Genomic DNA, 25,350 nt, shown 5'->3' with positions numbered 1-25,350 from the left:
TTCCAGTTGCCTGACCGTCATGAATTTTTACTGTAGCATGGAGAGTGTTTTGGCAGTGACCCCAGCCAGTTCCCTCAGGATTCTAGGTTGCATCTCCTCATGCCCCATAGATTATGAATGTTCCTGTTTCATGAGTGGTCTCAAACCTGATCATCTCTTACAGTGGGAGGGACATTGCTCCCCCCAGATACACAGCACCTGGGAAGGCAAGGTAGACCAGAAGCAGGTGTCCCGGCTGTGCTGAGGGTGGGCTTGCCTCCCTTCACTCCTTCCCTTTAAGTTACTGCCTTCTGCATAGTGGTGGGAGCATACAGGATTATTGTTTTTGTATGTTTGGTTGGTTGTTTTTTTTCTGGTGGATGTTTCTTCTTCTGTCTTGAGGAGGGCGAAGTGTGGGGTTCCACCAGCACCTTCAGCCTTTTCAGCACAACTGGCCACAGCTTGGACACTAGCAGGTCTGTGAACTTATTTGTGTTCCTCTGCTCTGCCATGAAAAGGCAAAGGGAAAGAAGACAGGACAAAAGACACATGCTTGTTGTGTGTTTTTCACAGCTCATCCTGGACAGTGGCTTAAACAGCTGCAGTGTTCAGCATTCTCACAGCACTGCATGCATGGCACAGATCCCTCTGCCTTTTCTCCAGAAGTGATGAAATTCAGCATCACTATGATTATTTTGTAGCCCAAGAACTCTGGTCTGGAACTGGACTAGCCATTAGTGGAAGGATGGGAGGAAAGCTAAGACACTGAGGCTGCATTACCAGCAATAAATGGTGTTAATAGCCATCTTGCTGCTTCTGAGAGACTTGTCAGCCTCATAAAGGAGCATTTGGAGGAGCACAGGAGGTTGTTTTTGGAGGAGGGATCCCCTCCTGAGGGACAGTAGATTTCTTCTTAAAGATCTAACCTAGTGCACATTCATCAAAAAGAGAGATTTGGTTTCAATGAAAAGCAGAGGGACTAGCACCAAGCACTGCATTTACCCTTTGGACCACAGCACTCACTGCCCTTCAGCCTTACTGCCTATATTTTCAACACCACAAGTTTTGGCTGAGTCCTAAAGATTTTCCAGTTGATGAGGACAGATGTTGAAAACTAGACCCATCTACAAAAGGAATGGTCTCCCCATTCAGCAGCTGCTGCAGAGGTTGCTGCTAGTGTTGTGATAAGGTCAAGGGTGTCCGGAGACAGGATTTGTGTTTCCACATGATGAGGATTCCCATGTGGGATTATGTGTAGCTGGAGGCTGGAGCTGGCTGCTTTCCTGATTATCTCTGCTGTAAGCATTACTGTGAGGTGGCTTTGAGGGGGTGGTGGTTTGAAGATGGAAGGTGGAAAAAGCCTTAAAGGCCCTTTACTCCCTTAGTAGATTCACATGTGAGGCGAGAGTACTGCATTCATCTTTGAATAGCTGCACAGGCTCCTGGTACATGTTCCTGAAACCCCACAAAGAGTAAGTTAAAGTAATTGAGTACCTGGGGCCAAGTCTCAGGCCTGGGGGTCATCATCGACTGGCACCACCACCAGGGCTGGCAGCAGCCGTGGTGAGAGAAATGCTGATATCTGTTTTTCAGGTGGAAAAGTGTGTTTTGTAAAGAGAAAAAAGTTTTCTGCATCTGCAGAAAGTAGATATAGATAGATGTATAGGTAGACTTATTCTCAAAGTAATATTTGTGTCACAGCTGATCATTCCCAATATTTAGAACAAATCAGTCTACAAACTTCAGGAAATTTAAAACAAACAAACAAAAAAACCTTGAATTCCTCTTTGTTTGCCTTTGAGGATGCACCTAGGGTCATAGGTCAAAGGTGATCAAGGGTGTTTCTGTGTCCACTGCAAAGATCAGATATTTCACTCCCAACAATCACACTGAATCTGAAGCTTCCAGCCACCAGTGTAGCTCTGGAGCAGGGGCTCTGGGAACATCGGTGTGGGGGTGTCTGGGCTGCAAAGAGCTGTAAGTGCTGCTGTGAGGATGGTGTGTTGCAGGAAGATCTTGTGCATGCACCCTCTGTGTTGCCAGCAGCTGTGTCCTTCCAGCTCCAGTGAGTTGCTAATGTCCACAGGAGGTTTTGAGAGCTTTGCAGGCTGGTGCAAAGGAGCACTTTAAAAGCAGAAGAAGGGAATTTTTCTCAGCTGGCTTGACCTAACCTGTGACAGTGTCTGTGGGAGAAGGTGTAGGCATGCAGCTTGACCTCCAGCAGTATCTTCAACCTTGTTAGCATAGTTAGAAGTGAAGAGAAGATGGCTTGATACTTTGTAAGTAAATTAGGGAATCAACAGAAACTTTTAACCTATCTGCTTTAAGCGTGTGGACAGTTTGTTGTAACCTATCTGCTTGGGATTTCGGACATGTAAACAGCTTATAATAGCCAATCATGAAAATATGTCTGTGCACATGGACAGGTATTGAGAGTATAAAAGTAGACATGACTCATAAATAATTTGCTGATGCTTAAAGACCTCATAGTGTCAGTCTTTATGGATCGCTGAAGAAGGCAGAACGTGGGTCATCTTTCCCTCTGTGTCCCAGCTTTCAGGGCTCAGCACAGGCAGCTGGGTAAGACCTGTCTGTCATCTCCTCCCCTCTGCTTCCCCCCAGGCTGCCTGTTGGTCCCAGGTAGCCTTACATCTCTGGCAGGATCCAAAATCTCTGTAGGAAAAGCCTCCATCCTGAAGAGAGTAAGGTCATTTAATGTAGGTTATCCTTGTTTGATCTGATGGTTAACCTGATGAAGTAACCATCTGGGGTCTGGCCTGGAGCTGTCTCATCAGTGTGTGCTCTTGGGAGGGGAGAATGAGGGAAAAAATTGCAACGGGTAAGCAAGATTTGTGTCCCCGCAGGCTGTCATGCTCTACTTAGCCTGGCAGTGCTTCTTGCCCTGTGCACATGGAAGGCAAGTGAACCAGGAGCAAGAGGAGCACTGGAGTGTCACAGGTCTTCAACAGTGCCCATTACTGTACTTGGGGCTGTGGGAGCACAGGGCTCATTACAACTAAGTTGTATTTCATTATTGCCTTCCCCACGACTGCATACTACTGTCTGGCTTCCATTACAAGAAGTACTTAGAAAAAGTGCTTCCAAAAGCCCAAACAAGTGAAGATACAGGTGGAGCACATCCAAGGCTGTTTCATGACACCGTATTACAATTCTCTCTTCTCATGCTGTTCTCTGCCACCAGTGAGTGGAGAAGATTTGCTGATTCTGAGTACTGCTCTGGCATTTTATGGTATTGAACACTTAAAGCAAAGATACCATTTCAAAAACACTAGTAAAACCTTGTCCATAAGAAAATTTCAGTTTGAGGAATTAATACTTTCTGTGTAGTGACATGAGAAAAGTAGAAGAGTTCTCCTTGAAAGTTGTTTTGGTTTATTTTATTTTGGTTTTTTCCCTGCCAGTGAAATCTGAGATAGCTGAATACTCTTACATGAGGTGCCTTCTGCTTGACTGTGCAGTTGGCACACATTTCTTCACAGGTTTCACTCCTTATATTGTGAGCTGCCACCGGCTCTCCATTCTATTTTGGACTGGACAAGAACTGGGTGATGTGAGAGCATGTGTTGTAATTGTTTGCAGCAGAGATGGAAGATACAAACCTGCTGTGCCACTGTGGTGGTTGAAAGGAAGGGTGTGGGCAGGGCAGTAGTGTGGTCACTGCTGTGGCAGGAGGAGCATGATGTGCAGACAGGCAGTTCTTGTGCCCCATGTTCCTCCCTCCGGGAGACAATGCACTTCCTGGCACTGCTGTCTGTTGCACCACCCTGTGGCTCCATGCTCTGAGGTTTGCCAAGGCCTTGATCTTCAAGTTGATGTTGTTTCTGAAGAGTCAGAATCACCCACACAGGTTTTCTTTGAGACACCAAGCAATGGATGTATGGATGGGTCAGTCAGCCATGCAAACACCTGACAAGTCTTAGTCTCTTCTTCTGACAGAGTTTAAGGATCTTTGTGTATTAGGATCCTATCCCACTCAAGCTGCTTAGTGACGTGCTTTACTCCAAAATAGTTGCAAAAGGGCAGGTGGGAGAAGGACTTGGGTCAGAGCTCTTGTGGGACAACTGTGAAGCAAGGAGGTGTCAAGTGGACACACATGATGGGTCTGTGCAAGAGGCTGGGTAGTTCTGTCCCACTCAGCACACATCCAGGCACCTGTATGTCCTGGGGACCCCACGAGAAAGAAGGCTGCTGCTGCTTTGTGTTATGTACAGTCATGGGGAAATATCTGCCAAAACTGCTTCTTGTAAAACAGCTGCTGTTTTGGTCAAACATTGTGGTTTACTGAAAGGGTAATGTGAGCTTTCTCTCTTTTATTATTCCAACTGGGTTTTTTTGAGCATCTCTCCTTCTCTTCTTCTCTTAAGCTTTTCCTCCCCGTCCTTCAGGTTAAGAGGCGTTCTCCAGAAATTCTGTTTTGTGAAGCACAGCAGAAACATAGAAACATTCTCTTTTTGTGCAGCAGATGTGCGAAAGGGGTAGAGGGTGGAGCTGCAGAGGGAGATAATGAGAAAGCAGCAGAGAACAATTGATCTCAGTGCATCAGTAGCTGATGCCCATGGCTCAGGGGGAATGTTAGAGCATATGAAGGGATGTGGGAAAGCCAAAGCACTGTATCCTTCTGAGAGAGGGATGAGGTCAAAGTCAGAAGGTGGTTTCAGCCACACTGTTGCATGAGTGTTACAGTGTCTGCTGAGTTGCCTGTCAGAAACTGTGAAATTCTTGAGGCTGGAAGGGAACATGTTAGTTAGGCACAGAGGATAACTGCTCAGGCCTTGGTTTGATGTGTCCAACCTGTGTCTTTCAGGCTGCAGAGCTGATCTGCTTCTACTCATTCTGTGGTTGCTTCCCAGTCACCATGTGGCAGTGGAGCAGATTTCCCATCCTACAAGCTCTAGTTTCCTTCAGAAAACACCACTTGATTGCAAGAGTATGTGGTTTTGGTTCAGAGGTGCTCCCCAGAGGCAGATGTAGGAGCAGTGTGGCTAATGGAGCAGTTTCAAATTGTGTTGTGTAAGAAAGAGCAGTGAAGAGAATGGCTGGTGAAAGAACTCCTAGAGCTTTGAATTATATGACCCTCTTTTCTGTCCATTCCTACACAGTAGATGGTGAAATGGGCCAGAATGACTTGCTGGGAGGGAAAGAGACATCAACAAATGTTGGTCCTGTTTTCTCATGTTAGAAAAGAGGAGTTAGGGAGGGTGTTTTGAGTCAGGAGGGTGCAGAGGGACAGAAGTTCAGTCTGTTGAGAGAAAGTGTTTTGTGCCTCATTTCCATCAGCTTTCAACCATCTTGTTATTCTGAACTTAACTTACTAATATTTCTTCTACAGGAGAACTCCTGCTATGGACCAGCAGCCCACTGTCCTGTGCATTGTCCCAGAATAACAAACAATGTCCCCAGTGCTCAGAACTTACTGTGTGAGCAGAAGACACAAGGGAGGAGCTCAGGACATCCAAAGCTTGCAAGCTGACCAGAAGACACAGTGTCAAAGGTGGCTACAATAATTCTGTTTCATTGCTGAAATACAATGGAAATACTGAGAGCTGGTATTTTTTGTGACTTCCTGTATGCAGATGTATTTTCTATTTCATTTTGTGTTTGGTTCACTTGCAGTCCACAGTTCTTTCCAGTGTTTGAATGAATAGCAAAAATGGTATGTGGCTACAGGTTTCTGTATTTTGGAAGGCACACTGTTAAAGTGGCAAGTTATCAGGTTTGATACAGGAATCTGTTGACTGCCACGTTCAGACTGAGGTCTGGAAGCTGGCCTAGACTTTGTGCCTGAGCCTCAAAAGAAGGGACATTTTTAGCTGCAATTAGTGTTATAGTGAATTAATCAGGTCTGAGCCAAACCCTTCTAGTGCCACAGTTTTTCAGTTCAGTAGCACTAAAACCATCCTGTTGAAAACAGAGGGTACATGCATAAGGAGCAGGTTGGGTGAGTTACCATTTTCATGTTGTACTAGAGCTTTTAAGGGGAAGACACAAGATGAACTGCTCGTTCTGCTGATTTCTGGAACCACATATGTTTGCAGAGGTCCAGGACTAGCAGGAATCAGCACTCTGGACCAGTAGAGACAAATTTGAACATTTTACCTTAGTTGAGACTATTTCTGTTGGTGCGGGCTGCAGCACTGCCCACCCAGTTTTTTGCTTTGTTACTGCTCTCTGGAGTTTCTGTGGCTGTATTAATCAGAGAGGAAATCTGTCACAAGGAGGGAATACCTCAGCTCTCTGCCTTCCTGAGGCAGCCAGGAGTTGTCCATAAACCTGTCAGTCATGCCCCAAAGTGTTTGGCCCACTGAGGCTGAAGGATACGCATTTGTCCCTGAAATGATGGTCAGTGGAGAAAGTGTGTCTAGTCCAGATCAGTGTACAGGTGAGCGTTACCAAAGGTACTGTGCAGAGGTGCCAAGCTGAAATAGAGAAGGGTTTCCTGTGACCGGGTATGGCAGCTTTTCTCTTGTTGAGACAAAAACCACTGGATCCAGAAACAACCAAAAAGGAATAGAGAGGTTACTGGGTCATTCTCTACCATGAGAAGCTAATGCACAATGATGACCAACATGGACATACCAAAAGTTCCAGGCAGAGGGGACAGGGGATGTTACAGATGCTGACATCCTCTGTTACAGCATATGATCTTCTCCAGGAGACAAGGGATCTTTCTGTTACAGAACACCTGTGAATTGGTGTTGGTGACTCTGAGCAGTGTCTAGATTTCCTCAATGTTTTATCATTCTGTTTCCCTGTGGCTTCTCTGTCTTTCAGGTAAATGGAAGATTTGGAGACTAACTTAATCCAGACACGCAAAGCATGTAGGATAGAGCAGATGGTAGCAAAATGGCTTCATCGCACTCGGGATGGCTCAACCAGGTAAATGCATTTTTTGTAAAAGGAATAGCTGTTGTTCATCTTTGATCAGAGAAAGCACAAGCCTGTTCCAAACAAACGGGCAGTCACAGGTTACACAGAGTATTCCCCAGGAAAAAAACAGTATTTTGAAGCACCCCCCTTAGTTTCCAGGGAGAGATGTGCCTGCTTTCACTCATTCCGGGTTTGTGACACACATCCACAGAAATACAATACTGCTTGATGTGAAATGAACTTTTCCTAAAGATGAAATTGTACTTCTCTGTGTGTCTTTCCATGGGCCCATGTTTTAAGGACAAACCTTAAACATTGCATTTACAAGGAATCCTGGCCCACATCTACTTTCCTAAGGTCTGTCAGTCAAAATTAAGCTGGACTGGATCCTAGGAAAAGTAGGGAGCTGTAAGTTCTCTCACTGCCCTGCTGGACAAAGGTGTTGCTGTGATCTGTGGAGGTCAGGGCTCGTCATGGGGCACACCTGGGGTTCTCTCTCCATGTGACCACTGGGCCAGAGTGACTGAAAAAGTTGTTTCAACCATCTGGTTCTGCTGGTCTGATGTGTTCAGTTTTCTGTGGAGCCTGGGGGATCACCGCTGGCCAGCACAGTTCGGACCCACCCATTGTTACCCAGAGAAGTGCTGACCTCTGTTTGCTGGTGGAGCTCACCAAATGGGAAGGCGTATGCATGTGCATGGTTCTATGCCCTATCAGTAAGGCATCTTCTCACTACATCTATGTTAATCACCAACTTCTCGTCTCACAGGGGCAGACCATCTGTGACAGATACCACCAGTGATGGCAGTGGCCAGCCTGCCAGCCATGTCAAACTTACTGTCACAGTATACAAAGATCTGGTCCTCCATCACTATGGCTTTGAGATTTGTCCAAACCTCCCTCTTACGATTGCATCTGTCATTGCAGGTAAGCACTGTTTCCTTCTCCCTACAATCGCAGGTGTGAGAAGCCTGAACTGTCCCAGATGGCCTTTAGTGATAAACTCCTGCCAGGTTATTTGAGTTTCTCAGGTACTTCTGGTGGGCATGTGATCCTTGAATACTGAGGGCAAAAGCCTGGTTGCCTGAGGTGTGCAGACTGCTTCAACATCTGCCTGATTCTCATGGCATGGAGGAAGTCTGAGCTAACGGTAGCTTCCCTGCTAAACCTTTGCCTGCACTTGGACATAGTTGATCTCCAGGCATGCAAAGAGCTGCTTCAAAGTGCAGTTCTTTCTCATGTATTATCTGAAGTGCAATGGAAGGATTTAATCTACCTTAGAATTCTTATTCCACAATGGCCCCAGACATCTGTTTTTGAAAGTGCTCGCTGGGCTTACAGCCCTGTGATGTGGAGAGCATCACTGAGGTACAGAAAAACTTTTCCTTTAAACTCCTGTCCTCTGCTGTGGAAGCCCACAACTAAAAGCTGTGTGTTTAGTTCCAAATGATTGTCACTGTGTTTGGACTTTCATATATGCTGCCTGGTGCTGGGGTCTTCCTGAGGGACAGGTTGTCAGATGTTAGGGGGTATGGTGGGCAAACATGTCTGACAGAGAAATTCAGTGGTGTGCCTCACCCACATGCTGCTTCTTCTCGTGCCAAAGATCCACCTACTTAGTCATATGTTGGCATAGTTAAGGAAAACCCTTCTGTGTTCTCCTGAGCTGCAGAGGAGAGTCACTATGGTGGGAATCCATCCCAGCTGTCCCAGGGGCTGCTGCAGCTGCCTGGTCTGTGTTGCAAACCCGCAGTGCCCAGCACATGCTCAGCCTCCGGGGTGGGACCAGCAGGGTCAGGCTGGGCTGCAGAGCCTGCAGTGGGAGCTGTGTGCCTCCCAAGGCTGGGGAAGCAGAAATGGTGCTCAGTGGAGCAGGGGCAGCTCCCAGGACCAGAGGACAGCCTGGGTGATGCAGTGTGGGTGTAGATGGTGGTACACCACCAGGGTCCTTTGCCCCCTTTTTATTTTGCTGTCCAGAGGTAGTTATGAGGTTGAGTTGGTGCTGGGTGGGGAGAGGAGGTTGTGGTGAATGTCCCAGGTGGGAGGTCTGCCATGACCAGCAGCGTGCTGGTTGCCCACAGGGAGCAGCGCTGAAGGGAAGCTGCAGCCGGGTGACCAGGTCCTCCTGATTAACTCCACCGACGTGGACAACATCTCCGTCGAGCAGGCGGCCGACATCATCAGGTGTGGTCCTGCCTGGGGACAGGGTGGCCAGGGGCTGAGAGCAGAGGTGTGGGGACTGGGTCTCACCTCAGGAATGAGTCTGCCCTGGGGGCTTCTGCTGTGCCTGGCCTGGGGGGGCCTTTGAGGGGCTGAGGGCTGCCACGCTGGGGAGGAAGGTGAGGATGGCTGACTGTGTGTCTCTGTTGCAGGGAGGCCGGTGACCAGCTCCTCCTGACCGTCCTGCGCTGCACATCGGTAAATGATAAAGGGTCTGCACTCTGGGCACTGCGGCAGTGCTGCCCTGGGGGGCCATGACTGGCAGTGTGGGCCACAGGGAAGGTGGGGTGGCTGGGCTGGCAAGCAGGACACTGTGAGGGAGATGTGAGGGTCCTCTGCTTCCAGATGTGCCCTTGGAGGAAGTTTTAAGGGAGTATCAGTGGTAACTCCTCACAGCTCCCTGGAAGGCAGGGCCAAGGCAGCTGGCAGAGCTTGTCAGATGGAGAAGCTTGCTGAGCAGTTTGAGTCCATCCTTGCTGGAGCTGGAAGGGTCCAGTGGGCTCTACATGGGCCAGGAGCCCTCAGTGACTGAAATGCAGAGAAGGTCTTCTCAGCGACCTGTGGTCAGCCCACCAAGAGCAGCCTAGAGTGCTGGGGCTGTCTGGACCATGGAGACCCCCTGGACACCAAGGGAAGGTGCCAAGGCTGCAGACCCAGCATCATCTCAAGGTGTTCCTTGGAAGCTCTTCATGTTCTGTTTTCTGAGTGCTAGAAAAATGTATCACACTTTCTCTGGGATCTCTCTGGTTAAGGACTAGGAGCTAGGTGTGGGATCATACTTTGGGAATAGAAGCAAGGTTTCAGTATGAAACTTTGGTGATAATTGCTCATTTCTGTAGCATAAAATTCCCCAGGAGGCATGTACTGCTGACATACTGTGTTTATCTGTGTAGATTTCAATGTGTGTAACAGCTGAACTGCAAAGCAAGGACAAAATTGGGTTTGTGTGCTTTTTTGCTTCCTGTGGTGTCTGATGGTGGCCTGAGGGAGATTTCCTCTCCCACCCTGCCCCTGAAAGCATTCTGGGAATGATTTTCCTTTTTCCGAGGGTTTTTAAAATTATTTATTTATTTGTTCTTTGAAACAAGAATGATGATAACTTCAGAAGAGTTTCTGTAGCTCTCAGGCTTAAGGACATGAGGTTTCTTGTAAAGGTACATTAAAGAGAAAATCTCTTGAATATATTCTTCTGGCCCAAACTTTCCCACATGTTGGCATTCAATGTATATACCCAAAGTAACCAGAAAATTTTTAAGGAAACCCACTGAACAGTGGTTTCCCTCTCTTGTTCATCTCCCTTGACATTGACTGTCCATCTTGCCAGTGCTTGGTCTGGTTCTGAAGATCAAGGGAAAAATGAGAGGTGGTTATACAAGACCTGAGCTCCTGCCAAAAGGGGAAAATGCAATGTCTTTTCAGAGAGAAAGAGATTTGGAGAACCTGCCAAAGGATTTGGAACACCCTTCACAGGCCTTTATGCATTGTTGAGAAGCAAATGAGGCATGAACCCATTTTTGTTTTGTCCTTTGCAGGTCACTTTAAGGACACTTTCAAATACAGCCAAGGTTGATCTTGGGCTTGGGGTTGGCTCTTACTCAACTGAAGGCAGCTGTGCTTAGAGCCGAGAGGTACCACCTCCCGTCAACCAACACCACACCCTCTGCCAGGGCTGCTCTGGCCACACTGGAAGGGAGGTGGGAAGCCTTGGCCCTCCTCAGGGCAGCTGTGGGGTGTGAGCTCAGCAGACTCTGGAAGGGCTTCTCCCTCCCTTCCTTCCTCTTTGCCAAATGGTCTTGGAGCAAAGGGGAGGTGCAGCAGGTTGGGAGGCACCTGTGCCCCTGGCAGAAGTGAAGGAGATGTATGGGAGGATACTGAGGGATACTGCCTCTGTTCTTAGCGAGTATCATGCTTCATACAAGAGCAGGACATTTGGGCACAAGGACTCAGGGGTTCCTAGGCTCATGTGTTGGCTGGTGAGCTTGGTGGGCCACTGTGTATAGTGAAAGCATGGTTAGCTGAGAGCAGTGCCATCAAGTCAAGTTGGCTTTTTAACCTTGGCAGTTTTCTCATACGTTTGCAGTATGACAGCATGGTCTTGAGCCCCAGGTTCAGCTGGGAAGTGCTGCATACATCTGTTCTTGTGATACACTCACAGGGGTTCTGTCTGTCACTGCAGGCACTTGGCATGAGTTGGTTTACAGTGCTGCTGTTGGTAGATAAACAGCCATTCTGCAGGATTCTGGCTTCATTTCCAAGCAGTGAAATTATAAGTATGTACTGCATAGTTTGCATGCATGTCCACTTCTTGGGCAGCTGGGTTTGTGTTCAGAAGGCAGCAACCACCCAGAGAGGTCAAAAAGATGTGCAGCCAGCCTAAAGTCTGAGGGAATCTTAACCAAGAGCAGCCAGTCCTGTCAGTTTGAGGATGTGGAGTGTGAGCAGACTCAGCAGGTGTTGTGGTGGCACCCCTGCCCACCCTGTGGGTTTCTGCCTCTTGTACATCAACTGCAACAGACTGAGCTGCCACCGAGCACTCTCATCTCTTTCAGGGTGGGCCTAAGTCATCGTTTCTTACTGCAGAGAAGAGGGCAAGGCTGAAAATGAACCCTGTGAAGGTGCGGTTTGCAGAGGAGGTGCTGGTGAATGGACACACACAGGTCAGTGGGGCAGAGCTGCAGCCTGGGCACTGCCTGCTGGAGGAGGCTGCTGGGTCACTCCTGACTCAGATGTGAGGATCTGCAGAGGTGCTGCACCCTCTCTGTGTCAGTCTGCCTGGTGTGTGCATCCAGGCATATGGTCCTAACTTGTTCCTAGGCTCACTGGTGATTGCATCTCCAGAGGGTTTTCTCCTTGATTTCCTTACTTAGCCTAATGGAAACTACTCATGTCTACACCTTGTGTCCTTTTACCATCAGGTAAACTTTAAACCACCATTACACAGCTGGGATGTAGTAGTCACCTATTGAGGTGCTAATCTCTCTGTGGTAAAACTTGCCTGAAGCTTTGGCATGACAAGTCCCAACCCTAAAGATGAGAGTTGAATCCTGCTGTGCATGCCAGGTGCCAGAGTAGGTGAGGGCCACTTCTTGGCCCTCAGCAGTGTTTTTCAGGCAGCACTGTGTTCTGAGAGTTTGGTACTGATGACTTTGCTTTACTGTTAAATTTGACATAGGATCTCTAACTAATGGAGAGTATTTTGCATTCTTACAGGGGGTTTCCACAGAGCATTCAAAGCTGTCAACATAGCAGACCATTTCTAAGCTGAGCCAGTCCATTCCTACCTGAAACAAGATAACTGCTCACTGCAGGAACACTGCAAATTTCTCACATGTTTTCTAGCACTACAAATTAGATGAGTAGATGGCAACCTGTTCCAATGGGAGGTGTCCCTGCATCATACCAGGGGTGTTGGAACTGGATGGTCTTTAAGGTCCATTCCAACCCAAACCATTGTGTGGTTTAGTAGAGAAGGACCAGCAGTGAGAACACTTGCAGCTTCTCTGAAGGAAGAGCAGCTGTCCAGTGTTTCATTTATCTCTGTAATTTATGAAGCTCAATCTGGCTGGGGTAGGCTGGCATCAGTTGGGAGTTTTAAACTCTGTTGTGTTTTCCTTTTTCCCTTTGGAATGAAAAATTTCAGTGGTCGAAGTCCCCCACTCCTTTCTTTACTCATGGTGACATTAGCTGTTCAGGTCTGACCAACACCTGCTTCTTTGCACATTACAGTGATCATGACACAGCCACTAGGCCATTTTCTTCTTCTTTTCTAAGCTGGCTTTTATTTTCCATCCCTGGTGGTGAAGAGCTCTCCTGACCCAGCTGGAGCAGAGCCTTCCCTGTGGCAGGCATGTCCTCTTCTAGCCCTGCACTCAGAGGTGCAGCCAGAGATGCTGGGACATCAGCAGCCCATTAGGCAGGAAAATTCTTTGTGTCCTGTGCCTGACTTCAGGTCTGCCTGAACTCCTTCTCTGGCCTGCTCTCCAAAGCTGGAGAGGGTCGGTTGTGACTCCTGACATGTTTACTAGTCACTCTCTCAACTCTGGGATTCTCTCTTTCTTGCCAAATCATTGCTGGATGTGCTGGAGATGCTACAAGGCTCATCTCTGCTTTACCCAAGGATGTATTCACATCCCTCAGATGTGACAGGTCTGTTTGTGATCCTGCTGGAGCACTGGGGCAACTGGGCCACCATTTGTGATGTCGAAGCCAGGCACTGTACCCCTCATGAAGCTGGCATATCTGACACACAGGACACAGAGCTCACAGGGCAGGGAGTGGGGAAGGGGAGGGATGATGCTCTGGAAGTGATCCCAGGCAGAGACAACTGAGAGGCCATGGGCAAGGCTGGCTGTGGAATACAGCCAAACCTAAAAATCCCAGCAGTTTCTGCTCACTCTTACAGCTGGAGATTGTTTCTAGTGTATGCTTAAGAGCTTCTGTGGAGCTTTTTCAGCCAGAGGTTGCACCTTGGTGTCACAGCAAATGGACCTCTCAGATCTGTGCCTTTTCATTTATTGATTGCAGGGTAGGTCTTGAGAGGTCCAAAGAAGGCACTTCCAGAGGGAATGCTGCGCTCTATGGTCCCTACAAAGCCTCTATCAATATTCTGCTGAGTTAAGTTAATCATATCTTTGCAACAGCAGAGGAGGCACACAATCAATGTTTGCCATTCATTTCAAGAAAATACAAAGATAAGAAAAATTCATTTGGGTGTTGAGATCCCAGTGGTGTTAGCTTCCCTATCTCCAGTTAGATAAGGACCCTGTTTTGAACAGTAAAATATTTGCACAAAGGAATAGTAAATACATTTGTTGCATATTTATGAATTATTTCTGGAAAAGCACTATTCACCACAGACAGCAGCTACTCTGCTGGAGTGTTTTAGAGCTGCTGTCCTTTCAAAGGACTAATGTAATAAGACAGCCAAAATGGGTATTATGGCCCAGAAAAACTGAAAGCCTCCTGCTTCAGTAAGTATATACTACTCTTGTAATCTTAATGGAGCATTGCTAAATGATCTTTGTGGGTAGCTGGAAGGAATGCAGAGGCTGCCTTCTGCAGCTGAAACCTGAAACTCCTGTTTGGGAACATAAATTGTTAATAAGCCTCAATGCTATCCAGCCTCCATTTTCTGTTGCAGGCTTATTAGGTATTTCCATATCACTGAATGATAAGCAAGAGGCAAGTCCCCTAGGATCCTCCACTCACCATCAGTCAGTTTGTTATTACAAACTCTGGACTGAGCTGTAACATAGAGTAAATCAACCTTGCACAAGACAAAACAGGAGTACAGCTGTGTAAACCATAACAGAAGTGTTCAGAATTCATTCACAGTAGACTTATTAGAGCCTGCAAAAAAGAAGAGAAATCCCAACTGGGTGTTCTGACAAGGAGAGTGTTGATACTTAGTTTGTGTATGAATTTTTACACAGATTTCAAGTTCTGCTGTATGCTGGCATTCGTATGGTAGCATGTGACTGCAGGAGCTACCAGAGAAAATGTGAGGTTGCTGTAAACCAGTTCTTCTGAATTTGATGGAGGACCCACAGCCTCTCCTCAAAGGCTGCCAAAGATGGGATGTGTTTGTGCTACTTAGCATGGAGTTAGAGCTCAAGCTCAGGAACAGTGGTCATGTTCAGTCTTTTTTCTCAATGGTGGCTGTAGGCAGCTTGAACCCCATAGAACAGGGAGGGGAGGAAGAAGAAACAAGATACAGGTGTGTTTTATGTCCTGGTTGTACTTTAGGGTATATGGGCTCTCTATCAAGAGGAAACAAGGTATTGCACAGCAAGAAAAATATAGGAGAGATCAGCTTAGAAATCCCATCCCTTGCAGCTGTCATGACCAGTGGATAAACTTTTTAAGATTGGAGGAATGTGCTGGTCCAAGAACATAAGATATGCTGAACGGAAAGTCCAGGAATGGAGTAAATCTTCTCAGTGCTGAAAAACCAAGAAGAAAAATGCTGAAAACAAGAAAGAAGGTGCAAATGAGCTCTGCTAAAGGGGTAAGGTGGAAGGCTGAAAGGTGGAGCTTTAGACAGCCCCAGAGAGACAGAGGCTTAGCTCCCAGACCTTTTTCAGAGCACCTGATTGGGGTGCTCTTGCTATGTCTAATTGCCTTGCATTGCCTTGTCTAATACTGAGACCTACCTAAAAAAACTCGACATAATCTCCTGCCTAGGAAGTCATAGATCCTAGGATAATGCTCTATAAAAGTACATCTGTATGTTTAGCTGAATTGTGAAGCCTCCCCTTGGTGTGCAACATTTATTCATTTAGCATGGAGACTTTGGGTATTTCTTGAGTTAAAGTCATAGCTGTGGCCAGTAGGGAAGTGCCAGTGCTGGGGGTAAGTGCTGCTGGTGCCCAGTAATGGCCAGTAATGGCCAGTTATTTCCTGTCAGACATTACTGCTTTTTTGGTAAGGAGAGGGGAGCATGGTTCTCTGATTTCAAGATCTGCCAGATTTTCCTGTGCCATGTAGGAACTGAACAGTGGGCATGTCTGGGCCATATACAGCTACTGCACTGGCTGGAGTCTTTTTGTTAGAAGCATTTGTTATGCTGTCTTTCCCTGGTTCCATGCCAGAGGCAAAATCAGGGAATAAAGCTTGGTGCCTCAGGAAAAGACTGCAAAAGCAGAGAAAGATTAATTTGTACCAGGATGTCCTGTGTCAGGCAAAGCACTGTGGTGCCTGGAGGCTTGACACCCAAGGCTTAGTTCTGTTGCTTTTGTTCTGCAGGGGAATTCTCTTCTTTGTATGCCCAACGTTCTCAAGGTATATTTGGAAAATGGACAGACAAAGGCTTTCAGGTTTGAGATGAACACTACTGTGAAGGTAATGATGCTTGATTGTCTGTCTTTGCTTCCACCACCTGAATCCAATGCAGTAACAGAGGTGCATGCAGTGGAACTTGCAGCTTCTTAGTTGTATTGGCTGGCTAGTGGGAGCTGGATTGCCAGCTGATGCTGAATGATGGCTTTTCTGTGTCCTTCCTGCAGAGGAGGTATGCTTGGGTTCACCTCTGTTTCCATCTTAGCAACCAGTTTTCACAGAACATGCAGGAACTTGGCTGTGAGACCACTACAGCTTTGTGAAGTGTGACTGAAGTTGGACAAGAGGACAGCTTGGGGGGACTGGCGGATCAGTGTCTGTCTGCACAAAAGTTGCTTTCTTTGGAAACCACATGCAGACATAGTTTAATGCAGCAGTGACAGTGTTCGTCCCTAAGATGAGAACAAGTCTCCTGGCTTGGGATGTGGACAGTTGAGATCAGGTTTGGATATCATGTGAAGTCAGGAAGTGCAGTTGTGCCAGTTGTTACATGAAGTGTCCATGTTCCAGCCTCATTTCTGCACTAGTGAAAACATTTCCCTCAGGAGACATGAAATCTGGTAACACCTTTTGATGGAAAAGCTGTAAAACCTCCCTATCATCACTAGGGCTTGGATGCATTACCATGCATTACTTGGATGAGTTACCATCATGCTCTTCAAAGCATTAGGTGCTGCTTTGCAGAGCCAGTCATCTAGTGCTTCACATCGCTTCAGTGTTTAGACACATGCTTACAAACTTCAAGTTTTTCCAGCCTAATCTTTAGGGTTCCTTGAGTTTATGTTGGAGTGAAGATTTACCCGTGCACAGTGATTGAAGGCTGTCGTTTCTTTAAAGTATATATGTGCTTCTGCACAGTTTCTGCAGTTACTGTGGAAAAGATGCACAATGGACAAACACTCTGAATTCATTAATCTGAAAAAATATTTAGGGGAAAAGCAAGATTTTATTTATAATGCACCAAAGGCTTTCCTCAAAAAGGATCTTATTGTCTAATTCATACAAACTTCACAAAACTGTTGCGGTCTCATGCAAATTAGGTAGCAAATAATGAGATAAAGCAAGGAAGTAGCAAGCAAAGGGAGAGGAGGCTGGTAAAGAGATATTTGAGTGTCCACCGGCAAGAGATTAATTTCTGAAAGATAGATTAGCTCTTCTTTTTTTGCCTGGACTTGCTCACCTCTTACCTGGAACAATTTTTTTCCTATTGGACTATAATCCTTACCAGTGTTGTCACAGAAACATTTAATCAGGTAAAATGCTTCCTAAGTCAGGTGTTTTCAAGAGTTCCTCTGCTGTTTGAGAGCTCCTTGCTTAAAACCAAGAGTTCTGAGTGAGTCAAAGGAGTTTTCTTTCAATTTGTACTCTGTCAAGCCTAGCCTTTTTGTTTGCAAAAAGTAACCTCATTGTTTCCATCAGAATTAACCACAGAACTGAAATACCAGTTTCAATCAAATTTGGTAAGATATTTACAGTTGTACTCCCAAATTCTTGCTTAGTGGTGGGAGAAGGGTTTCTCACCAGTTCTTTGTAGTTTCTTCAAGAAGTTTCCTAGAATTCTAGAAAGCTAGAGTGGTGAACAGCAAACATTTCAGTGTTGGGTGACAGAAGAGACTGGATGTGGTCTAGTAACTGCAGCGGTAGTGGATCAAGGGTTGGACTTGATGATCTCTGAGGTCCCTTCCAACCCAGCCAATTCTATGATTCTATGATTCTAAGGTGCTCAAAACCTTAAAGCTAAACTAAAAGGTGTAAGGCCAAAACTTTCAGTATGAAGCATGCCAGGATGTGCAGCTCTAACAAGTGGATTTCATGCCTATTACACCTTGAAGTTTGCATCCTACTGCACTCCTATTGCAGTTAGATGCAGGTTCCCTGCTTTGTTCTCCTGATCTACTGAAAAGTGTTGTCCTCCCTTTATCTATGGTTCCTGTGCTTCTCCTGCAGTTCTCTTGACTGCCTTTGTTGCCATCAGTGGACCTGGGTGGCTCTAACCACTGTACTCCTGATTGCCTGGCTGGCATGTTCTTTTGTTACTCAGACACAAGCTGGAATAGCACAGCAGCTAACTGCCAAGCTTGTGCTTTCTGTCCCAAAGAGGCTGCCATCTCATGTGCCTCTACTTCTGATGACCTTGCAGACTTTGACAGAGACAAACCACAGAGGTCTCAGGGTTAATGTGTTCAGGAGCTGTCAGTGAAGAGGGAAAGGTGATACATCATGTAGGCACTGGTTTCCTTGTGAAACAGCCTGGAAATTTCATTCTGTGTTGCAGCACCAAGCATGTGCTTTGCTCCAGGGAATTTTGTGCCTGGCCACTGCCCTTTCAGTGCTGCTTGACACAGTTGCCAGTGGCAGGCTGGAATCATGCACATTCGTGCAAGTGACTGTGTGCCTTCCCTTCCCAGGACATCATTCTCACCTTGAAGGAGAAGCTCTCCATCCGGCGAATTGCCCACTTTGCCCTTGCCCTGGAGGAGCAGTACAATGTGGCCAAGATCCACTTGCTGCATGAGGAGGAGCTCATTGAGCAGGTGAGGAGAGCCCCCTCACAACCATGAGCCCTGAGGTGCAGAGAGATCTCAGCTCTGCAGGTGTCACCAGACTTGGTGAGCTTGGGCCCATCTTCAAAGGTGTTGTCCTCTTCCCTCTGCCTGTTGTATGTGTTAGCACTGTATCTCCCTTCCTTATTGAGCCCACAGAACCCATACCTATGGGCTGATACTGCTTGGACTATGTAGAGCAGTCAGGGGTGAGTACACTTTGTGCCATCTGCTAGTTCTTACAGGCTGACCTCATATGTTAGAACCTGGCTACCTGGAAGCCTGCTCTCCATGCTATTTTGCTGGTGGGTGATCCACTGTGATGCAGACAGGCTTGGCAGCTAACAGTGTCCAACCACTGAGCACATGTCTCTCAGAACTCCTGCTTCATTTCAGCTGGTGAGCTTGTAAGGCATTTGCCCAGAATAAAATATGCTATTGTAAACCCAGGGCTCTTAACATTGTATTGATGTTATGATGATGATCCAGATGTCTGTTTAGGGCTGCTGTATCTTATGACTGGGCTTAAAAGCAGTGAAGCTTGCCCCTGCCTGTGTCATTATCATATGGCCTTTAAGCCACTGTCCAAGTTATACTACAAGTGTATGAAATCAGTGGAGATTTAATGAATTTTTGCTGTCAAAGGCTTTACAAGTTACCACAGGGAGAAGCAAAAAACAGAAAAAGAGTCAAAGATTACAAATTACAAACACTAGGAATATCTCCCACTTGCCATCCCATCCAATATAGCCATCCCACTTGCTGATAGCTTTACGTGATTTCTGTGAGTTCATACAAGCCAGAGGCTTACTGCATATTTATGACAGCTACAGCAGTAGGTGGGACATATTGCTGCTTGTCTGTTTTAGGTGGTCCAGAAAAGAGAATCTCATGACTACCGGTGCCTCTTCAGAGTTTGCTTTGTCCCAAAGGATCCCTTAGACCTCCTGCAGGAAGACCCAGTTGCTTTTGAGTATCTCTACCTGCAGGTAAAATTAAAGCATTCCAGGATTCAGGATCTATTCTCACACAATTCTTATTTCTGCTTTAAACCAAAGTATATTTCAGGTGAGTTCAGTTATATGAATACAAAATGTAGAGTACTTCATAACACAGCGTTTGGATTCAGTTTGCCTTAAATTCTTGAGTCAACACATATGCTTTGCTTTTTAAAAGAATGAGATTGAAATGAGCTGGGTGGCTGTCTTTATTTAACACATGGTAGCCATATCACAGATCTTATCCTGGCTTCTCTGGGTCCCATCATCCTGCTAACTCATCTCTGTTACAGAGCTGCAGTGATGTGCTTCAGGAAAGATTTGCTGTGGAAATGAAATGCAGTGTGGCATTACGCCTGGCTGCTCTGCACATACAGGAGAGGATCTACGCCTGTGCTCAGTCACAGAAAGTATCCTTGAAGTACATTGAGTAAGTTCTCAGATTTCTGTTGTGTTGTGACTAAGCCTGGCAAATGAAGGAGCCATCTAAAAGTGGCATCAGCTCTGTATTTCACAGAATCAACCACAGAATCACTGAGGCTGGAAAGGACCTCTGAGATCATGAAGTCCAGTCTAAATCCAGTCCCTTCTACCCCTTGGTAGAAGACTGACCCAAAAAGACAGTTTTTACAGTTAGTTTTGCCAGTCACTTCAGGGCAAGGTGGCTTCACGAGCCTCCCTGTTTCTAACGTCCTGAGCTCCATAAATAATAATATGCACAGTGTAGCACCTGAGCATGTGTCTAAACAGAGGGAGGTTTTGATTTGTAGCTAGAGCAGGGACATAAAACCGAAAATCTCTCACATAGTTATGGTTACGCAGGCTGCTCCTGACAGTATACTAAGATTTGTGTACCGTAGTTGAAAGAATAGTCATCAACTGTGCACAACTAGTACTTCACATCTCATTATCCACCTGGTGTTACATGCACCTAATTTCATCGTAAGGGATATAGGTCCTATGAAGCAACGGGACTGGGAAAAAAAATACCAAAAATATGTTTTCTCAAGACACAGGTATGCTGTACTGCCAGACCACAGTTGCCCTACAGAGCAACTCTGCTTTAAGAACTTTTGATGGGCCAGTCACTAAGTAGCAGACATTTGTGTGGTAGCTGCACCAGTGGAGCCCCCGTCAGCCTACACATGCACCACTGATGCCTTGCATACAGCCAGACATACCCAGCCAGCTGCAGTTAGTGGAGAGTGAAAAGGGACTGCAGACATCTGCAGTGTTCTTAGTTCCTGGATATTTGATGCTTGGGCTGAATAAACTCACCATATGTCCCACATTTGGAGGTCCAGGGAACTTAAGATCTTTTAACCAGCACAAAGTGAATGTAAAGACAGAATCTTCATCCTCCCAGTGGTGAGGACAGACTGGGACAATTATGCTGACTGTGCTTGTAGATTGTCTCTTGGAGAACCACATAAAAACAGGCATTCTGCATGACAACCGCACCTTCTGACCCTGTAGCAGATGCTTACAGGTGAATTTGAGTGAGGTGGTCATGTTGTATTTGCTGACCAGGCATGTTGCAGCCCCTGAGGCTGGGTGTATCCTGGGCTGGTGTGTGGTGCCTCTGCCCTCCCCTACCTCTGCCCAGATGCCCTTCCACACATTCCTGTGTTGCTGGGGGACAGTGCAGCTGGGAGCCCCTTTGCTCCCTTCCCCTCTTCCTGGCAGGAGGGACTGGGGAATTGAAAACTTCATCTCACCAACTTTGCTTCGAAACATGAGAGGAAAGGATATCAAGAAAGCCATCAGCTACCACATGAAGCGGAACCAGCTGCTTCTTGACCCTCGGCAGAAGGTAATGTGTTTCCTTGGAGCTCAAGGTGCCTCCAGGATGGCAGCAGGATCTCTCAGGACCAGAGAAGCCACATTTTCCTTCCATGGGTCTCCTCTCTGTGGGACAACTTGGGGAATTTCTCCTCCCTTTTCCTCTTGCAACTCCCTCTCCTGTGCATGCACCCTGATTTCCCTACACAGTTCCACTGCAGTTTGTTTGTGGGGTTGCCATATGGCAAATGTTGATGATCCTGATCAGATCTGTTGTCTATCCCCAGACCAAGATAGATGGGGTGGTCAAATACTAAGTCCTGTATGATCTTTTACCCTACAGGTTACCTTCCAGACCCATTCATCTCTCATGTTTCTAAACAGTATTTCTTCTCTTGCAAAATGAAGCATAGGCTTGCAGCCGTCCAAGTGCGCCTGAGCTACCTGCAGATACTGGGAGACCTGAAGATGTACAACGGGAAGATCTTCAATGCCACCATGATGGTATGGCTGTTGTGCTTTTTTGTTGCTGGCTTTTGGTGTGCTGTCCTGTTGCCTGGCTTTGTGCATCTCTTACAGAAGTGGCCTTGGACAATAACTGCAGTGACAGGATGTAAGAAGCAGTTATAACCATTTTTCTTCACCAGTGGACAAAATGATGCCTTAAGCAAAGCAAACCCTGTCTAAAGGCTAAATACTTAAATATTTTTCTAAATCGACTGTTGATGTGAGACTAGCAACCTTGTACTGAGTCTCCTTCCCTGTCTTTACTTTGATGCTCACAAAAAAATGTAACATAAGCTGTGGTGATGCTGTTTCAGCCACCTCCACCTGTGGACATCATAGTAAATATTATTAAGGAACTCTGCTAGGGTAACTCAGTGTAGTCCCATTGAAGTGAATAACATACCAGCCTACACAATAATAAGGTGTGTTTCTTCTCATTGTCGTGACTCTTGCTCTCCAGATACGCTCTGTCTATATTTTGTATGTTGTGAAGTACTTAAGAGAGCTGAGGGGGTTTAGAAAACCCCTGACAATATACTGACCACACTTAAACCTTACTGTAAAAAAGAACACTGCCCTCCACAGGTGGTGTCTTGGGGTGTTTTTTTGCCTGTCTCCTCTTGGATCTGTACTGAAATGTGGACCACAAGCTGTTTTGTACAGAGTTGATCAGTGTGCAAGTCTGCACCAGAGGAAGACCTTACTGGTGGGTTGCAGTAGTGCCTAGCTTTACACTTGGGTGCAAACTGAAATATTTCTGCCAAGTTATGTAGGCGGTAATTTCTTTAAGTGTCTGATCCTAACAGAAAATATTTATATTTCTTCCAATACCAAAAATGCCTTCCTGAAGATTCTAGGCAGCTCCAGTAGGTCTCTCTAGGTCCACCTGGCAAAGCCTGCTAGGTGACAACTCTGATAGCAACCTGCTGCTGACCACCACTTTGGATCTGCTGGATGGCTGGTGCATCCTTGGGGCTGCCTGCCTCAGGGGCATGGGGAAGAGAAGAGAATTCCCAGCAGCAGGTGACCTGGCAGCCTGTAAGTAATGAGGGGCTCCCTTTGCAGCTGGTTACAGCTCAGTGTTAAAAGATACCACAGGATCCGATGGCTGAGGAGTCCTTGCCCAGCACAGGTGAATGGGTTCCTGTTCAGATTGTGGCTACAGATTTAACCTCTCCCTTTACAGTTACAGGACAGAGAATCATATGTTGCCTTGCTGGTGGGTGCCAAGTACGGGGTGAGCCAGATTATCAATAATAAGCTCAACATTATAACGAGTCTGGCAGAGTTTGCAAACATCAGCAGGGTGGAGCTTACAGAGGAATCTGAAAAAGTGAACACAGTGAAAATCTACCTGCAGGATCTGAAGGTAAGTGGTGCTTTTTTAGTGGCCAGCAAGTGGCTGTGCTGGGGCCAGAGAGCAAGGGGGAGTCCCTCACACCACCTTGTTTTCAAAATCTGACACTTGACTGTCATCAGGACAAAAGGTTTAGAACACGCTTAGAAGGGAAAACTTGTAGGAAGAACACAAAGTGACTGAAGAAAGGGGATTCCTCCTTTTGTCCTCCATCAGTGGGACAGATCAAAGAAACAGAATGCAAGAGAAACAATTTCTCTTCTTTCTCTGTATGTCATGCAAAAAAGAGTGCTCTGCAATGATGGCAGTGTGGGACAGTGGGAATGTGTTTTCAATACGTAGCATGTTCCTGCAGACTGTGATACAAGCAATCTTAGCAATATTTGTCTATTCTAACAATTTTTACTGTTTTCTTCCCTTCCAAAACCAAACCAAAACACAAAAGCTGCTGACTCTGCTGATGGAATCAAACAGTGCAAAAGATCTTGTCTGCCTCATCATTGGCTACTACAGACTCTTTGTGGATGCAAATGTCTCCGTGTTTACATGGGGAGAGAAAAAACAGCAACTGCACCGTGTCTCAGCTGAAGAAGGTTTCAAAACAAACCTAAACCAAAACCCCCAAAACCCAAACAAAAAAACCCCACCCATTATTTCTGCCCAAGGATGGGGAGAAAGTGGGTGGCTCCTCCAGCATTAGAGGTGTAATTGCCCTCCTGGGAACAGCATTGTGCTAGAACAGCAGTCCATCTGCACATTCTGAAGACTGTCAGGCTGGGTGGAGGCAGTGCTAGGTTTCCATCCATGCCAGGGGAGAGCAGCAGGAATTGCCAGCTTCCCCCAGAAGGGACAAAACCTGTCATTGAGCACTCGAGCTCTTTTATCAGCCTCCTGAACCACCTCCCCTCTTCTGGCCTAACCTTGGCCAGGAGAGAGGGTCTATTGGCCATGCTGCCCTGTCCCCTCCTGGGGTGACCCTGGCCTCACAGCAGCTGCAGGCGAAGGAGTTCGCTGGCTGCTGTTGTGCAGCTCCTCGGGGCAGGTAGAGCAGGCAGGAGCCACCAACCCTCCCCAGGCAGGCTATGACCCTGAAGGTCAGGCTGCACCTTCACCTTGGGTGCTGCTGAGCAAGTAAGGTCAGAGCTCCCTGAGTCCCTGCTCTGCAAACAAGTTCATAACTTGTGTCTGGCTGTTCCTCCCTGCCACACCACAAAGGATAGGCTGATAGATGTGTTTAAATTCCAGGGTATGAATCTCGAACCTGCAGTGACTCTGAAGACTCCTGGGAGCTGGATTCCTCCTCAGAGCATTGCTTGGATGCTCCTCTAGCATACAGCAGCCCACTTCCTGTGTGCAACAAAGAGGAAATTGGAGAGGTCCACAGCCTGCCAGAGGACAGCTCAAAGTCCCAAGCTGGAGGGCATGACCAGTGTGATGGGGGTGACAATGCAACAGACAGCACATCAGAGGCTTCAGATTCAGCCAACACTGAGAGCCGGGGGTTCAAGACAAGTGGCTCCAGTGATTCTATGGATGCATTGGAGGAAGATGAGCTGGAAGCTTGTTCTTCCTCCAGGCCATTCTTTAACTTCTACATGCCAACAGTGCAGGAGATGAGCAGCTCAGACAAGAGCTTCTTCCCCATTCATGCAGCAGAAGGCTCCAGCAAGGGAGAAACTGGAGACTACTTCTGTTTCTTGCAGTTATCACATGCAGAGGAGCCTGGCTGTGAAATCAGCCCCTCTGAGCAGAGAGGAGAGGACATGGGTGCATCTGTGCTTGAGACCAAGCTGTCTGAGAGCAGCACAGTGGGCTATTATAGCCTGTGCTATAGCATATCTCCTGCAGGCAGCATGGAGAGGAGTAACATAAGTCACAGCCCTCAAAGAAGTCCTCAGAGAGATGGATCTGACCAGGAAGAGGCAGCATGTGGAGCAGAGCAGATGGCAGACACAAGTGACCTTATTTTGGAGCCACCCCTAGGCTTTGGTGACACCAGCTCTGAGGAGGAGTTCTATGATGCTGCAGACAGGCTCAGCCCTCCAGATGCCCGGGCAGGTAAATCCTCACCCACACAATGCACTTCACCTTCCTTCCACCCCCTGGGCTACGGCATTGCCTGTCTCTTGTGTTAGTCTTCCTGCAGGGATCAGCTTTCACCGTGTCATAGTTTTCCCATGATTTTTGTAGGCCCTTCAAAACCCATTCATCATAAGCTACTTCTCAGCAGAAATACAGT

The 25,350-nt window shown here is 46.8% G+C and overlaps 1 protein-coding gene across 4 annotated transcripts in view; it reads left to right on the top strand.

The window, feature by feature from the left end:
- Window positions 1-25,350, top strand: part of FRMPD1 (FERM and PDZ domain containing 1) — a 39,428-nt gene that overhangs the window by 7,478 nt on the left and 6,600 nt on the right. For 2 of the 4 annotated variants that reach the window (XM_071731801.1, XM_071731799.1), the window contains exons 2-16: window positions 5,330-5,491; window positions 6,772-6,876; window positions 7,637-7,794; window positions 8,949-9,051; window positions 9,240-9,285; window positions 11,637-11,744; window positions 15,832-15,927; window positions 18,333-18,458; window positions 19,337-19,456; window positions 19,759-19,895; window positions 21,152-21,278; window positions 21,656-21,751; window positions 22,941-23,123; window positions 23,557-23,704; window positions 24,357-25,169. In XM_071731801.1, coding sequence (XP_071587902.1) covers window positions 6,776-6,876; window positions 7,637-7,794; window positions 8,949-9,051; window positions 9,240-9,285; window positions 11,637-11,744; window positions 15,832-15,927; window positions 18,333-18,458; window positions 19,337-19,456; window positions 19,759-19,895; window positions 21,152-21,278; window positions 21,656-21,751; window positions 22,941-23,123; window positions 23,557-23,704; window positions 24,357-25,169 — 2,362 coding nt within the window. In that variant the 5' untranslated portion in view covers window positions 5,330-5,491; window positions 6,772-6,775. Of the gene's footprint in view, window positions 1-1,240; window positions 1,452-5,329; window positions 5,492-6,771; window positions 6,877-7,636; window positions 7,795-8,948; window positions 9,052-9,239; window positions 9,286-11,636; window positions 11,745-15,831; window positions 15,928-18,332; window positions 18,459-19,336; window positions 19,457-19,758; window positions 19,896-21,151; window positions 21,279-21,655; window positions 21,752-22,940; window positions 23,124-23,556; window positions 23,705-24,356; window positions 25,170-25,350 lie in introns of those variants that run through there. The other 2 variants (XM_071731800.1, XM_071731802.1) reach the window with 2 other exon arrangements.

This window comes from Heliangelus exortis, chromosome Z (genome assembly GCF_036169615.1).
Source record: "Heliangelus exortis chromosome Z, bHelExo1.hap1, whole genome shotgun sequence".
NCBI lineage: Eukaryota > Metazoa > Chordata > Aves > Apodiformes > Trochilidae > Heliangelus > Heliangelus exortis.
This window is presented reverse-complemented; position numbering and strand designations above follow the sequence as displayed.